General features: G+C 40.9%; 1 protein-coding gene across 2 annotated transcripts in view; it reads right to left on the bottom strand.

Moving 5' to 3' along the window:
• SLCO5A1 (solute carrier organic anion transporter family member 5A1) overlaps window positions 1-17,928 on the bottom strand; it is a 161,341-nt gene that overhangs the window by 25,711 nt on the left and 117,702 nt on the right. For both annotated transcript variants that reach the window (XM_004602403.2, XM_004602404.2), the window contains one exon: window positions 12,694-12,892. In XM_004602403.2, coding sequence (XP_004602460.2) covers window positions 12,694-12,892 — 199 coding nt within the window. The remainder of the gene's footprint in view (window positions 1-12,693; window positions 12,893-17,928) is intronic.

Here is a 17,928-nt window from a genome sequence, read left to right as displayed (position 1 = left end):
CGAGGGCCCAGAAGCTGTGTGCATAGACCCTGTGGTGCCAGGGGTGACCCCAACACGTCTGTAGGGGTAGAGGGTGCAGGTATGAGAAGGAAGAGGCACAGAGGGAATGTGTTGTGCTGGGAACTGCACCTGGATCAGGCACATGCCAGGTATCACAGTGCTATCCTATCTCCTAGCCTCATGCCCTACGCAGTACTTGGGAACTAACTTATGAAAGTGGCATATGTTCATTGGAGAAAAATTTGAAGTTATTAAAGAACAAAAATCTTCTATTAAACTCAGTGCTAATGCTACCACCTAAGACTAGCCACCATGATGCTTTTAGAATATTCTTTTTGCCCTTTTTTCATTCAATGTGCATATAAATATTCATAGCACTGTTAACATTATTTTATGTGACTTCTAAGTTTTGTTTTTCCCACAAACATTACATGAGAAACATTTTTTACTGCATGGTTGTGCTAGTATGAGATTATGGAATACTAAGTTTGGCTCCTGAATTTAATAATGACACTCATAGGTATTTTTAGGGAAAAACTGTATTATTTTAAAACAGCTACTATATTTATAGCATTCATATGAAATTGTTAGGTCTATTACAAATTTGCTACTCCTTAGAAAGAAAATATGCTTATTATTTTTATCCCCTCAATTCTTTTCAAATGAACTAAAAATAAATTTCATATCCAAATATAGGTACAAATAGACAGTAATATATGTTTATAAGAGAAAATCAACTCTAACACTATTACTTAAAGTAGCCAGGATAACCCAAAAACACACATACCTATGATCTTTTAAATAATTTTTCCTTTTACTTTTTAGGATTTAAAAAATATTAAATAATACTTATAGCAAACAAGAGGATTGAATGGTGCTAAAAGAAAAAAACATAACCTTCAGGATATCTTTGCCACACAAATGAGGAGAGAACTAGTTTAGTTAATGAATTTAAGAGTGATCTGGCTAGAAACGGAACTCTCCAAAGGGCTGGTGGCCGTGTACTCTCTCAACACAGCTGGTGCCAGATGGCAAGATCAGGAGAAATGACAGGAGGATGAAATACACCTGTGAGAAGCAGTGGCAAAGGAATACATTAATAGACTATTGCTGCTTAATTTCTATGGTCTAATACTTTGGAGCAATTCAACCATACTGGGAAAAATAAATCTGGAGCTGTCTCGGAAGTGGTGCTCAGGGAATCTATGGATCACTCCTGGCAAGTCTTGTTCTACCAGGCTGGAAGATTCTATGCTAGGGCCAGAAGTGGTGGAGCTGCTCTGGCCCTGTGGTTCCATGGACCAATGGGGCCACCAGAGTCAAGCTCAGTTACCATGCAGTGTGGGGACTGGAGCTTGGGTCCCATCACGTGGCCACTGAGCTATCTCCTTGAACCCTGAAACCTGAAAGAAATAACTTTTTTTTTGGAGCCACACCTGGTGGTGCTCAGAGGTTACTCCTGGTTCTGTGCTCAGAGGATCACTCCTGGCAGGGCTCAGAGGACCATCTGGGATGCTGGAGATTGAACCTGGGAACATCTGGGATGCTGGAGACCAAACCCCAGTTGGCTGCATGCAAGGCAAATGCTCAACTTACAGTACTATCACTCCAGCACCCGAAGGGGAAATTACAACTACTGAAATTCTAGAGCTGGGTGAGACAGGGTAGTTTAGTACCCAGGAATTACCTCCATACACAGAAAACATAAAATGTTTCCTCATCATTTCACAGCTCAAAACATCCTTGGAAAAAGTTTCAGACCAGCAGCTCAAGCGTCAAACCCAAAAGAAGAGAGAATAGGTTTTAGTTGAAGTTCAAAAAGTTGATGGTTGCGGCTGAAGCGATAGTACAGCGGGTAGGGCGTCTGCCTTGTACGCAGGTTCAAATCCCAGCATCCCACATGGTCCCCTGAGCACCGCCAGGAGTAATTCCTGAGTGCACAGCCAGGAGTAACCCCTGTGCAGTGCCAGGTGTGACCCAAAAAGCAAAAAGAAAAAAAAAAAAGTTGATGGTTAATGAATGAAAGATAATAAAGATAAAAATATTTCAATAATTTCTCAAAAGTTAGAATTGGTGAAAAACTTTTGTCCGTGGACTTCAGATTTAATTCCATTTCAAAGAAATTAGATGAAGAAAAACTAGAGTGAAGAGTAATAACACATTATGTAATGTGCTTATCTAAATTATTACTTAAGCTGTAGCTTCACAGTAAATCTCAGTTCTTTGGCTGAAAGATGACTAGGACACACCTGTATGAAATACAGTTCAGCAGACACAGAGGGGAAGCAAAACACATTTCCTAATTAAAACTGCAGGGGAATTGTGGGTGTCGGGAATGTAATTACTTGAGTTGGAAAGGAGCCAGCATATTCATTAGTGCTCATAGACTCTTTTGCAATGAAAACACATCAGATTCTCAAATTTGGATTTTTAAATTTTAATTTCATTGTATTTAGAATATTTAACAAGAGTTCTACCCTCTCAACAAATGTTTAAGTGTGATGCATTATGCAGAGCAGAGCCCTGAAGCATATACTGTGCTTAACTGAAATTTTAGGTCCGTTCCCTGGTCCCTGGTTCCTGACAATCTCTGTTCCACTCTTTGAGCAATAAATTGAACTATTTTAGATAGCGCATGCAAGTATAACCATGCAGCATTTGTCTTTCTGTAACTAGTTTATTTTACTAAGCATAACCTGTTCCACTTTTCTCTCTTCTGTTCAATACTGCAAAGTTTCCTTCTTTCTAAAATAATTCTGAATAGTATCCCATTGTCTGTATATACCACACATTATCTATCCGTTATCTATCCATTCAGTGACCGATGGACGTTTAGATTGTTTCCACATCTCTGCCATCAAACCTGAATTTTCTAAGGGAACAACCAATGATGAGTCCTATTCAAAGACTGGTGGCAGCCTGGGCTAACAGAAAAAGTTCATCATGCCTAACTGTCCTAACTCCATCCCTGCAGAGTTCATAGTTGCCTTTGAAAACAATATTATTAGCCAAACCAACAATGGTTATCATTTCACAAAATCAGTTCATCATGACTGTGTTCCTTAGACTCATACAGAGATGCATGCTAATTATTTCTTATAAGACTGACAAAAGGTAAAACAATATCTTTCATAAAGGAGATTGAGAGGCAAGGGAGAGATGTTCAAAGAGTTTATCCTAGATATCCCAATTTTTCACAATAATGTAGAATATACTAGATTGTTCACTAAGACAAAAGAAAAGTAAAATTAAAAAAAAAAAACAGAATAAATCTCGGAAGAGAACAACATTCGGCAGAGATACCACCTTACCCACACCAGGCCGACTTCATTGGGAACCTCAGAGGGAGGTGAGTGAGTCCCTCCACCTGCCCCAACAGAACCCTAGCAACCACAAACTCCGGAACCCAATTGCCGCCATGCTCACAGCTCTCATTCACAGGCTCAGGATGAGGCCCTCATGCATGAAAATGAATTCACTGAAAAACCCAGGTATGCAGGTTTTGTGACTGAAACCTCCCATGGAGTTGGGAATGGGCCCCTTTCCCCCATCTCCCTGTTTCTGGCTGCCCCGAAGTCACACACACAAACTGTCTCTGGCTGCCATATAAATTCATTAATGGACATGATCCAGAGACTCACAAATAAGTCTCAGAAAAGAGCAACACACTCAGAGATGCCTCCAGAACCCAAAATCACCATCCAGTTAAAAATTTAACTTCAGCTCTAGCACCCTATTTAAAATTTTAGAATTCTCAGAGTGCTAATATTTTATGCCATTGATATACCAAGACATTTCGTACTTTATGCCACTGATATACCAAGGGCAGTGCACCACATTTGATGGGGTGTAAAGTAGAAAGGAACCAATCTTAATTTACAAAAAAAAAAAAAAGATCTTGATTTGCAAAAAAAATAAAATGTTAACACACAAGACTCAACCTGTAACGTGTTAATGATCTCTTATCTAGGGGTTTAATGGCTCCAAGTGAAATACAATAATTTTCACATACTTTCTTTCAAGGAAATCTTTTTTGGATCATTGTTAGTGGCTTATTTATAACAACTAATATAAAATAAATTATTTAGCATCTGCTTTGAGGGCAGGCTTGGGTGGTGGTGGTAAAATTAGAAGGTAATTAGGAGGTGTAATGGGTGTGGCATCGGTGTTGAAATATTGCACTGTAGCACTGTAGCACTGTCGTCCCGTTGCTCATCGATTTGCTCGAGCGGGCATCAGTAATGTCTTCATTATGAGACTTGTTGTTACTGTTTTTGGCATATCAAATACCCCACGGGTAGCTTGCCAGACTCTGCCGTGCTGGCGGGATACTCTCGGTAGCTTGCCGGGCTCTCGAGAGGGACTGAGGAAACAAACCAGGGTCAGCCTAATGCAAGGCAAATGCCCTACCTGCTGTGCTATCACTCCAGAGAGCCCGGGTAGCTCAGTTGGTCGAAATATTGAATGTGATGAATTATTACAAACATCTTTCAAAAAATAAAATTTTTAAAAAACCCTAATAAATAAATAAAACTACCTAGATATGTGAGCCTTAATCAGGAAAAGAAACAGACAAAACCCTCCATTAGGTGCCTTTTGAATATTTCATGCTAATTCCAAGATGTCTGTCATTCCTTCCATATCAGTAAATTCACAAAGCTCATCAAGGAGGAGCTCCTCCTATAAACTAAAAGAAATGGAGCTGGATTTTCTCTTTGTGCTTTTTTCTTTTTAATGCACTGCACAGTAGCACTGTCATCCCGTTGTTCATCGATTTGCTCGAGCGGGCACCAGTAACGTCTCCATTATGAGACTTGTTGCTACTGTTTTTGGCATATCGAATATGCCACGGGTACCTTGCCAGGCTCTGCCGTGCGAGCAGGATACTCTTGGTAGCTTGCCGGACCTTCCGAGATTAATAATAATTTAATAATGCAAAGCATGGCATTCAGAATCAGAGATACCTAGGTTCAGATCCCAACTATCACTTCCTAGTTGTGCAGCTCCCAACAGGTCACTTAATTCATCTGAAACTCTTTTCCTTATACTTGAAGTCAGAAAATTATTATTAAATAATTTTTGAACAATTGATGTATGAGTAGAATTATTAAACAATTATTGAACATTTGATTCATCCCATTTTATCCTTGTTAGTTCTAAGAGGTCAAGTACTGCTATGAACCCATCTTCATGATGAGAAAATTAGTACATGAAGAGATTCCTCTTCATGTACTAATGTACATGTACATATAAGGAGTATGCCAATTGTTATATTCCATCCTCACAGCAATTCAACAAGATCAATATGAACAGTATCCTCACCTTAGAGATATGGACACAAAACACATAATAGAATGAGTAATGTACTATATAGAACACAACAAGGTCAAGGGGAAAATCTAGACTGGCTGACTTGAAGGTTTCAGAGAAAAAGCAGCATTATACTTGCAATTCTGCCATCTGAAGGTATCCGAAAATAAGGTAGTTCTGAAAGAAATGAGTATGTTTGTATACTGACTACATCAGTGAGTATGCACATAGGTGGCATGCATGTTTGAAGCACAGCATGATGTTTAACAAGAGCTCAAATCCTGAACTAGTTTGATTTCATTCTATTCCTCATCAGCTGTTGATTGTGTAAATCACATCTCTAAGCTTTAGTTTCTTTCACTGAAGTGTGGATAACAATAAACACAACCATGGCCAGAGTGAGAGTACAGGGGAGCGGGCACTAGCCTTGCACCTGACTGACCCAGATTCACTTCTCAGCAACCCATGTGGGTTCCAGGGCCCTGCCAGGAGTCACTGATGAGCACGGAGGCAGGAGTAGGCCCCAAACACTGTCAAGTATGGCAAACACAGAGACACAGACACAGACACACAGACACAGACACACAGACACAGACACAGACACACATGGTGTAATAATCATTAGGTAGAAAAGCTACATATATGGCCTCCAGCACATGAGCAATGCTAAAGGAGAAATCACATGCACTAAAACCCAAACTGCCAAATAATAAATAATGGGGCAGCATGGAAACCTTGGACCAGAGTTAATTTAGGGGTGGGGAGGCATTTTGGTGGTGGGAATATGCAGTAACTTTGTACATCAATACAAGAAACCTTTTTTTTTTGCTTTTTGGGTCATACCCGGCGATGCACAAGGGTCACTCCTGGCTCTGCACTCAGGAATTACCCCTGGCGGTGCTCAGGGGACCATATGGGATGCTGGGTATTGAACCAGGGTCAGTCGCACGCAAGGCAAACACCCTACCTGCTGTGCTACCGCTCCAGCCCCAATACAAGAAACTTTTAAACACTACTGTAACCCTACTATTTAAATTCAAATAAAATTTTAATAACTAAAAGGGGAAAGATTTTAATAAAATCTATGCATATGGACAAATATCCCCACCTGAGCCAAGCAGCAACCTAGCAAAGGCTCTTCACTGCCACTGTCTTTAACTTTTACTTTGTTCACTTTAACAGAGAGAAAAAAAAAACACCTATGTTTTCCCAAAATAACTTTTCCCAAAATCACACAGAAGAAAGAATTTTTCTAGCCACATGTGCTGAGCAGGATGTGCACTCAACAAAAAGGAAGTAGCTAAAGCTGTAAAGAGAAGCTGAAATATAGCCCCTACACACAGCAAAAGAACCCCACTACTCTTCAAAACTATAAAGGCTTTGCCAACAGTGGCATGATGGTGACAGCACCATTCCAAAGTCTTCATGCCAGTTCAAGTTCATGCTCTCTTCCTAGAAACATTTGGGAACCCAGAAAAAGTCTCGGTGGAAATTGAGGTTTACTTTTGCTAATTGAAAGTTTTAGCTTAAGTCATGTTGTTGATACTAGAATGAGGGAATCCTTACAGCAGCTCCCACTTTCCAAACCAAGTTTTTCTTTGTTGAATACAATTCAATTAAAAATTCACCATGAATCATGGATCTGGATCATTACGACGATGTTTACATCAAGTTCTCACTAGTGCTGGGGCCTATATGAGAGATTTCCTGTCAGAAGTAGATGCACCATTTTTCATATTTTAAAGCAGAAAGAGGACATTTTTGTATGATCTAAAGAGGAAGGGAAAAGAGACAAAAGTTCATTTTTTTTAGCACATACTAAGTGTTAGACTCCACACTGGGAAGTACCAGATTTATAGTCCTCGAAATGAAGACTATAAACAATTCCTCTAAAATATCTTAACTGCTTCACACTAGCAGTTAAGATGGGGGAAGGAGATATCAACTTAATTTTTTTTCTACCACTGCAGAATCACTGCATTCACATACCATTGCAGAATCACTGTCACTGTCATCCCGTTGCTCATCGATTTGCTCAAGTGGGCACCAGTAACGTCTCCACTGTGAGACTTGTTGTTACTGTTTTTGGCATATTGAATATGCCATGAGTAGCTTGCCAGGCTCTCCGAGAGGGGCGGGGAAATCAAACCCAGGTTGGACTGGTGCAAGGCAAATGCCCTACCGCTGTGCTATCACTCCAGCCCTGCAATATTCTGACTTTTTTCAACAAAACATGTTTTACTATAATTATGCCTGCAACCATGAGTGATTGACACTGCCACTAATTTTACCTGTGAGAAACCAAGATTCAATAGTTTGGGTCAAAGTTTTTTGCTGAGTCACACACTTGCCTTGGAAAAATAATACTATCCACTGAAATTACAATGGTCATCATTTGTCAAAATAAGCTCATCATGTTTGTATGCCTTAAACTTACATAGTGAATCTCCACCAATTATTTCTCAATAAAACTGGCAAAAGAGAAAATAAAATTAACACAGACAAAGAAGATAAAGAGAAGGGAGAGATGTGTGAATAGCTCATTCTTGAGCCCTCAATTTTTATGTTAATGCAAAATATATTAGGCTGCTCACTAAGAAAAAAAGAAGTGAATATGATCAAAATCCAACCTTAAAGAAAATATTTTTTATGAGACAACCAGCATGGGCATAGAAAAGAAGCTTACAAGGGCCAGTAAATGGGGTGCTCAGCAAAGATGAGGGCTGGCTAAGATTGGAAATCATAAATTTGTAATGAAGCCAACCAGCACAATTACATAATTTTTCCCAGTGGTGCAGGGAAGTCCACATTTAGTCTATTCAAGTGTTAAGCATGGACTTTAAAACTCTTAAGTGGACTTGCAATCAAAAGCAGGTAAGACATTCTGTCTGCGTTCTATGTCTTTAGAGAATTCACTTAAAATAAAAGAGAGTTGGAAGGGCAAGATAGGGGTTGGGGGTGGCTAAAGAAAAAATAAATAGAAGTATGATTTGACCCAAAGAGATAGTACAAAGGTTAAAGCACTTGCCCAGCATATGGCTGGGACACTGGTTCAATTTCCATGACCACATATGGTCCCCCAACTACTGCTGTATGTACCCACCGGAAGTATGATTAAAAGGAAGAAAGCTTATACAGATAAATTTTAAAAATGGCATCAAGCATCGTGAAAAAGATAAATGGTAGGCTTAGAGTGATGCAAAATGAACAGCTGCCATGTGGGGAAGAAGCAGCAAGGCAAGCCTACTCCACAGAACCTCTACGAAGCTCTGAGTTCAAACAGTCAACACAACAGACGGAAATGATGCACAGCTGCAAATGCTCGATTCATTAGAGAGCTCACGGGGCGAAAACTGCATGAGTAGACCCTCCTCATCTAGCCTTCCTCCTCCATCCCTAATGCAGAGCCCAGGAACTTATCAGCTCTCATTCTCTAAAGCAAATGGAAGAAAAAAAACCTAAATTTCTATTCTATATATTGACAGCTCAATATTTAACTTTGCCATATTTGTAGGGTGAAGAGAAACATGGGAGGGATGAAAGCAATATACAATCAGAGAGATGTGAGACTAATAGTTATAAATTTGAAAAGGTCAGAATTAACAAAGAGGAAAAATGACCCCCTAAAATCAAACTATAAAATAGAAATCATAGAAATAAACGTAAGGAAAAATCACAGTATCTGCACAGAAAATCCCATGAATATTTCTTAAGACAACATCAGATTGTTATGAAAAGTAAACAGAATGCTACAATGAAAAGAGTATGATCATGATAAAAAATTTACATAAAAAAGAAAAGGCTTGGATATTTTATCTCACTTCAAAGATATGAAAGAATAAACAAAATATCTAGGCAATCAGTAAGTACATAGATTCCAATTCTGATTAGCAGGAATTTGGGGAAAGATGGGAGGAAATGAAGAAGAAAATGAATAAAACTTCAGCAGAACAAAACTCCCGAAGTTTAAAAAAAAAAGGTTTAAACATCTGCTAGATGCAGAGTTTTCAGGGTGTCTAGTAAGTGAATGAACAAAGTCTTAGGCCAAACCATTCATCTGCCCATTAATTTATTTATGCAACAAATATCATGAGTTATTTTTGTTGGCTGTGACATAACATGTGGAGACATTTTATGTGCATATATATGTATATATGTATGTATACACTCACATACGTATATATGTGAGTGTGTATATATGTGTATTTTTTCAGTTTGTGGATTACATCAGGCAGTGATCAAGGGCTACTCCTGGCTCTGTGCTCAGGGGTAATTTCCAGTGATGCTTAAGAAATCATGCAGTGCCAGGGATCAAACTGCATGCAAGGCAAGTACCTTGACCCTTGTATTATCTCTACGGCCTGCTGACAACATATTAACTGTTTTTAGGAGCTTATGTTTTGGAAATAGGAGCAAAACAATATTTCAGATAGTGTGTTTTAAGGAAATTAATGAGGAACAATGTAATAAAGACTAAAGGTTCTGTGGGTTCCCTTAAATAGGGAAGAGAGAAAAAGTTTCTTCGGGCTGATACTGAAAGGGCCCAGCCAAGACAAAAGAGATTTCAGAAAACTTTGAAGCAAAAATATCTTAAGAATTTCAAGTAGAGACACACAAAAGAATCTCAGAACTGAGCAGCTTGCTGCAGAGATGCCTCTGAACCTTGCGCCAGATGGATTTCACCAGAGTACCTCAGATGGGAGCATGCATCTTCCCTCCATCTGCCCCCTAAAAACCCCAACAGCCACCAACTTCCAGAACCCAATGAGAAGCCAGGTATGCGGGTTCAATAATGGCAAACTCCAGGCCTCAAGGGATAAGGGATGAGCAAGTCCTTCTCATCTTGCCATCCCATAGGATCCTGGAGGTCATGCCCACAAACTGCTTCCGGTTGCTATTTAAGCTCCTTAATGGCCATGATCCAAAGACACACAAAAGAATCTCGGAATCGCTCACTGCAGAGATTTCTCCAGACCCTAATTGTCTAAAATTTTAGAATTCTAGGAGTGTGCAGCCACAAGAGCAGCCACATGACATCTTATGCTATTCATAACAAGCAATACAAAATGAATTACCTAGCATCTGCCTGTTTGGCAGGTTTGAGCAGTGGCAGGAAATAATGGTGGTGGGAAGGTGTAATGGTGGTGGAACTGGTGTTGAAATATTGAATGCAATCCATTACTGTGAACAACTTTCTGAAATTTTTTAAATTTCAAGAACAAAATAAATTTCAAATGATGCTTTACTACTCATAAAGAAATGAGTTACAAGACTGGAATTAAGTTTTTATCAGCATTATTAAGTGCTCAATGAAAAACACAGTAACAGTTTCAAAGTTCACAGAAAATTTTATTTTGATGTTTTTTTATTCTGGACCACACCCAGCAGTACCAGGCTTACTCCTGGCTCTATACTCAGGAATCAATTCTGGCAGTCTCATCGGACCATACGGGTGCTCAGGGAGTGAATCCGGGTCCTGCTACATGGAAGGCAATGCTCTAGTGGCTGAACTATTGCTCTGGTCTTAGTTTTGCTGTTTTTGAGCCATACTTGGTGGTATTCAGGAATATACTCAGTTCAGTGTCCAGGGGGTTTTCCTACAGGTGCTGAGAGGGCCATGCAGTGCCAGGAATTGAACTCAGGCCTCCTGCCTACCAAGTATACACTCCAGCCCTTCAGCTATTTCCCTAGCCCAGAAATACAAATTTTTTAACCAATAATACTGTATGTACTCAAACTAACATTTAATTGTTTAATTGTGAGAAGAATGAAGACACTTAGTATACTTACATTAGGTTCACCAATTATCTTTTCTTTTGTACTTTTCCATAGAAGTTATCTGAGAATTTTTCTCACAGAATGAGGACTTAGCAAGGTGTGGAGTGATAATGCAGTGGGTAGGGCACTTGCCTTGCGAGTGGCTGATTCAGGTTCAATTCCAGGCACCCCATGCAGTCCCCCGAGCCCTGCCAGGAGTGATCCTTGAACACAGAGCCAGGAGTAAATCCTGAGCACTGCCAGGTGTGGCAAAAAAAAGAGGACTTAAAAATTAAATACAAAGGTAGTGGATACAATTGAGATCTCTGAAAAGAAATCTCAGATTATAAATAATGCCAAATTTTTATTTATTTATTAAATAAATAAAACCAGTCCTTGGCAATAAAACAGAGATATGGCAGGTGAGGGGATTGAGAAATATAGATAGATAGATAGATAGATAGATAGATAGATAGATAGATAGATAGATAGATAGATAGATAACATACATACACATACATACATACATATGCATATACATAATGGAGGTCATTAATAGAAGAAACAGACCTTTAGAGCTCAAGGACAAACAATGCAGAAACTATGTGAACCAAATTGATAGAATATAAGCAGATGCTTATCCCTGCCCTACTTAGTAAGTGATCACTCCTTCTCCCAGTCTACTTTCTGGGAAACAATAAGCCACGCTCTGAACTTAAAAGCATCACACATGAAAGGGACTTTTGCTATAATGAAGCTGGGATGATGTCAGATGGCTTAGGTAAAAATCGCAAAATTAAGAGTAAGAGCAGGTTCTTTCCGCCATGCTTCCTCTTCCACGGTCAAGTTGGGATGCTGGTGGCTACACTCAGAATCCAGGACCCAATCAACACAGTCCCAGACAACAGAACATTCTTCTCTTGCATATCAAAAAACACCTCACAGGTAAGATGTAGTTGTGACACTGAGCACCCCACAAAAGAAAACACCCCATTATCCTTTAGTGAGGCTCCCAAATGACAAGTCCTGCCCTCAGACACAGAATAATTACTTCAGTAGGTTTTCGGGTTTATGTGGGGACTTTTATTTTAAGTTGGGTTTAAGGACCATACCTGAGAGTGCTCAGGGCTTAGTCCTGACTCTGTGCTTAGGGATCACTCCTGGAAGTCAGCTGTGATGCCACAAATCAAACACAGGTTTGATTCGCATGCAATGCAAGTGCCCCAGTTTGCTCCCAACATCGCACAGTCTCCCCAGCGTCCCTGGGGGTATCACGAGAGGCCCAGCTAATCCCAGGCCCTGCAGGGCCAAGCAATGCTGCATCCTCGGGCCCCCACATAGAACTGCATATAGAACTCGGGGACAATTTGGACAAGAATCTCTGAAAGGCATTCCCAGGTCTCCTAAGCGTGGGAGCTTCCTACCCTAGCCCTAGCCCCGAAACACGCTGTGGAAGACTCTCTGTGAGAGCCTGAAAGGAAAGAGACAAGGCGGAGAGGGTGGCAGGTCCTCTGCCCTGCTCCCTGGATACAGTAAAGACACTGTGCGCAAGAGGGCAACTGTTGTCTCAAGGATAGAAATGTCCCTGTGTTCTGCACTGAAGTTCGATGGATCCAAGTTACTTACCCTGTCGTGTAAGGGATGTTGATGCCTCCCAGATTAATACTTTCACATCCAACAATGAACAGGGTGGAGAAGCACAGTAAGGACACACCGCTGCAGATCATGGCTAGTTTTGCAGATTCTCTGGCACCAAGTTTCAGTTTTTTTATTATGTAGCCTCCTAGGACAATTCCAACACCAGCACTGGGGACAATGATCACACCTGCAGAGGAGAGAAGGACAGGAGGAAGGGGAAGTAAGGGAAACTGCTATTTTCTTTCTCATTTCTCATTTCTATTACTTCTCAGGTAAAGTACTTAAAAAGACTAACCAACAAATCTTCAATGTGTGATTTTATGGTATCATTAATATTTCAATACGATAAAAAAAGGACTCATATTCAAAACATAAAGGAAAGCATCTTTTAACAAATAAAGGCAAGCAACTCATTAGTACAGTGAGTAAAACCTTAAAAGGGCTTAAGGGGCTGGAGCAATTGCACAGTGGGTAGGGCATTTGCTCTGCATGCGGCCGACCCGGATTCGATTCCTAGCATGCCAGATGGTGCCCCAAGCACCGCTGGGAGTAATTTCTGAGTGCATGAGCCAAGAGTAACCCCTGTACATTGCCGGTGTGACCCAAAAAGAAAAAAAAAAAGGATTTAAGAAAATCCAGTTAACCCATAAACATGAAAAGTGTATAGTTTGATTCCTAAAAGAGTTCCTAAAAGAGAAGTAGAAATGAAATCACAGTGAAATGCTATTTCATGCCAGCTACATGTACAGAAAAGTCTGACAGTACCACATGTTGGCAAAATCAGAGCACGGAGGGCAAGCTCTGTACATGGGTGGGTGCTGCAGCCTGGCAGTATCTGGTAGTTAAAGAGACATACACACCTTCAGTGACAGACAATGGTACTTCGCAATCTAGACAGCAGAAAGAAGTTGGTAACTGTGAGGATCACAGTTATCTGAAACACCAGAAAAGCCCTCAACTGGAAATAAAAGATTAGTTCTTTAACAGATATGTTATGTGTACTATATTCATATAATGGAAATCCATACAGTAATGAAAAGTAAGAAACATAATTACATAATGCCATTCAGATAAATCAAATGGTGTTGTATCTAAAAAGTACAACAGTGGGCTCAGGAGATAGTACAGTTGTACTATCTGCACCTGCTAAGTAGGGAGTATACTTAGCATGCTCCTGACTCGGGTACAATTTTTTTTAATTGAATCACCGTGAGCTACAGTTACAAAGCTTTCATGTTTGAGTTTCAGTCATATAATGATTGAACACTCATCCCTCCACCAGTGCACATTTTCTACCACCAATGTCCCCAGTATCCCTCCCCCATCCCAACCCACCACCTGCTTTTATGGCAGACAATTTCCCCCATACTCTCTCTCTACTTTGGGGCATTATGGTTTGCAACACAGATACTGAGAAGCTATCACATTTTTGTCCTTTACCTACTTTCAGCACACATCTCCCATCCCAAACAATGACTCCAACCATCATTGACTTAGTGATGCCTTCTCTATCTCAGCTGCCTTCTCCCCCAGCTCATGAGGCAGGCTTCCAAATATGTAGCAATCTTCCTGGCACTTGTCTCTACTGTTCTTGGGTGTCAGTCTCCTGTTATTTTATATTCCACAAATGAGTGCAGTCATTCTATATCTGTCCTTCTCTTTCTGACTCATTTCACTTAGTATGATAGTCTCCATGACCTTCCACTTATAAGCAAATTTCATGACTTCATCTTTCCTAACAGCTGCATAGTATTCCATTGTGTAGATGTACCAAAGTTTCTTTAACCAGTTGTCTGTTCAGGGGCACGCAGATTGTTTCCAGATTCTGGATACCGTGAACAGTGTGGCAATGAACATATAGGTACAGATGTCGTTTCTACTGTTTTTTTTTACACCTCAGAACATATTCCTAGAAGTGGCATGACAAGGTCATATGGAAGTTCAATTTCTAGTTTTTTAAGGAAGGCCCATATTGTTTTCCAAAATAAGCTTGACCAGTCGACATTCCTGAAGGTGCAATTCTTGGCACTACTGATCATTGCTGGGGGCACCCCTGGAGGTCCCAGCACCTCAGGATGGCCTGGGTATCTCTAGAACAACATCAGCATCACATCCTGGAGCCACTGCACTGAGTCTCCAGCCTTTCCTGTTGACCAAGAATTGTAGGTGGGGCCATGAACCTTCTGAGTAGCACTTGGAGGTCACAAGAGTACTGAGTCAATTAAAAATTAATTTAAAAATAAAATTAATCAAAAACTAATTTCAAAGAACGGCCAATATGGCTGCATTTGTGAAAAGCTCAAGAACAGATGAACCCAAACATTGTTTAGGAGGAAGACACAGGTAATAGAACTAGGAAGAAAACAGGAAGTCTGTGAGCTAAAAGCCATGTGTGAGAGGGACGGGTGGGGCTAGGAGAAGTTATAGGGGCTCTTGGAGTGCCCAGTCCATGACTCAGGTAATAGTTCCACAAATGCCTACTTTGTGACCATGCTATCTCTAAATTTTGTTTAATATGGCACAGCATAAAAGTTTAAAAATGAAAAAATTAATTATTTTTTTAATTGAATTTAAATTGAATCACAGTTACAAAGTTGTCCCTGATAGGGACAAAAAAAAAATTAAAAGCTAGTCAAGAGTACCTGCCCTAAGAATATTGCAGTATCAAAAAAAAAAAAACAGTAAGGGGCAGGGCGATAGTGCAGTGGGTAGGGCATTTGTTTTGAATGCAGCAAACCAGGGTTTGATCCTTAGCATCCCAGATGGTCCCTCAGCACTGGCAGGAGTAATGCATGAATACAGAGCTAGGAACATCCTCTGAGAATTGCCAGGTATGACCCAAAAAGTGAAAAAAAAATGCTAATACATTTAAAAAGAACTTTATTGAAATAGAGGACACTAAAATAATTGTTCAGAGAGCAGGAAGAAAACATGAGAAGAAGCAATTGAATCTTCCCTGGGAAAAATCAGGGTGAACTTTCGCACAAATAGCAGACAGTCTTTGAACTGGCACTCAACAGATGAGACACTTTGGAATCTGAAGGATGGCACAGAATCTGCCCAATAGACCACCCAGCAAGATGATCACAGAAAGGAAAGCAGAGGCAAGTAGCAAAAGAGAACAAAGCTGAGGATTCAGAGCAACACAAACCACTGGGAGTTCAAGATATTTGGGGAATTTGTGTGTGTGTGTGTGTGTGTGTGTGTGTGTGTGTGTGAGAGAGAGAGAGAGAGAGAGAGAGAGAGAGAGAGAGAGAGAGAAGGAAGAGTAGGAACAGGGAAGATCATAAAAAGGATCTCAGGGAAATGAGGGACCACCAAGGATTCAGAGCAGAGTATGTTACGAAGATGTTGGTTTTTTGTTTGTTTGTTTTTAATCACAGTGAGTTATTCACAAAGATTTCATGTTTAAGTTTCCATCATACAATGAGAGAACACCCATCCCTCCACCAGTGCACTTTTTGTCCCACCCCTCCATCCCATCCCTCCCCCCCACCTCTATGGCTGACAATTTCCCCCATACTCTCTACTTTTGGGCATTATGGTTTGCAATACAGATACTGAAAGCCTATCACATGTACCTATTTCAGCACACATCTCCCATCCCGAACAATCCCTCCAAATATCATTGACTTGGTGGTCTCTTCTCTATCCCAGCTGCCTTCTCCCCCAAGATATGAAGCAGACTTCCAAAACACGGATCAATCCTCCTGACCCTAGTCTCTACAGTCCTTAGATGTTAATCTCTTATGATGCTATTTTATATTCCACAAATGAGTGCGGTCATTCTATGTCTGTCCCTCTCATTCTGACTCACTTCACTTAGAATGATTCTCTCCATGACCAACAAAGACAATTTGGGCAGTGATACGGAACAGAGTGTAAAGGGAGCAAAGCTAGAGTCAGAGAAGTGGCAGGAGGCCATCTGCAAAGGGTCATGTGAGGAGCAGGAAGACTGCACAGGAACAGGAAGCCAGGACTGTGAGGGGACAGCTCAGATCTCTCTGAGATCCAGCCCTTCACCAGGTGTGTGAAGGGCTGGTGGGGTAGTCAAGCTCGGGAAGAAGTGGACATTTACAATCCAATACCCAATCCTGGGGATATGTCTTATGTTCCAACAAGATTGAATAAAGTGGAGTCTCGGGCCGGGGGCAATGCTGGCGCACGCTCTGCCAAGATGCGACCCAGGTGGCCACACGTTTATGCGGCCGCTTTGCTGCTGATCGACCATGATCCAGAGGCCAGCTAGACTACTTCTGGTACCAGCAACTGCTTGCAGCAATGTCTCTAGACTGTTAACTAAGACATAGCCCCACGCCGGCCAAGGAGGGGAAAGGTCCTTCTTTCTCGCTTTTATTTCGCTTTTGGGGAAAAGCGGTGTGGCATCCGCCATATAATGAGGACCATTAAAGAGGTACGAACTTGGTGGCGCGGTAAGGGGAAAAAAATAGAGGTATGAACTTGAAACAGCGGGACGCATGGGCAGTCTTGGACTGGGGGCGAAACCAGCATGCATTCCGCCGAGATGCGACCTGGATGGCCACACATTTGTGCGACCACTCTGCTGTTGATCGACCACGATCCGGAGGCCAACTAGACTACTTTTGGTACCAGCAACTGCTTGCAGCAATGTCTCTAGACTGTGAACTAAGCCGTAGCCCCATGCTTCCCCAGGAAGGGAAATGATGCAATTTCTAACATAAATCTCCCTGGACTTAATTACTAAAATACTAAAATACAGAAATCCTAAACCTATTGCAGTTGCGTGACTTCATATCTCTTCATTCTCAGCAATGGAAAACTAATTATCAAATGCTTCCTTGTCAGCAGGGCTGTTTTTTGGGGGGAAAGCTCCAACAACAATAGTGAGTTCTGTATTGAAATATGGAATGTAATCAAGGTAAAGAGAAAATGAAGTGAAATTTATCAGCTTCGCAGGCAAGGGTGCGGGGGTGGAGGGGTGGGAGGTATACTGGGGTTTTGGTGGTGGAATATGGGCACTGGTGAAGGGACAGGTGTTCGAGCATTGTATAACTGAGACATAAGCCTGAAAAACTTTGTAACTTTCCACATGGTGATTCAATAAAATAAAAAAATTTAAAAAAAAGATTGAACAAAGTGGAGGCCTGGGGAATGGCTCAGTGACTAAAATCACCTGCCTTGCAAGAGTTTGATCCCAAATTCCATTTATATACATCAGGTGAGGTCCCAGGTATCCAACTG

The sequence above is a fragment of the Sorex araneus genome, chromosome 2, assembly GCF_027595985.1.
Source record: "Sorex araneus isolate mSorAra2 chromosome 2, mSorAra2.pri, whole genome shotgun sequence".
Lineage (NCBI taxonomy): Eukaryota > Metazoa > Chordata > Mammalia > Eulipotyphla > Soricidae > Sorex > Sorex araneus.
The sequence above is the reverse complement of the archived record's forward strand: the minus strand, read 5'-3'. Positions and strand labels throughout refer to the sequence as shown.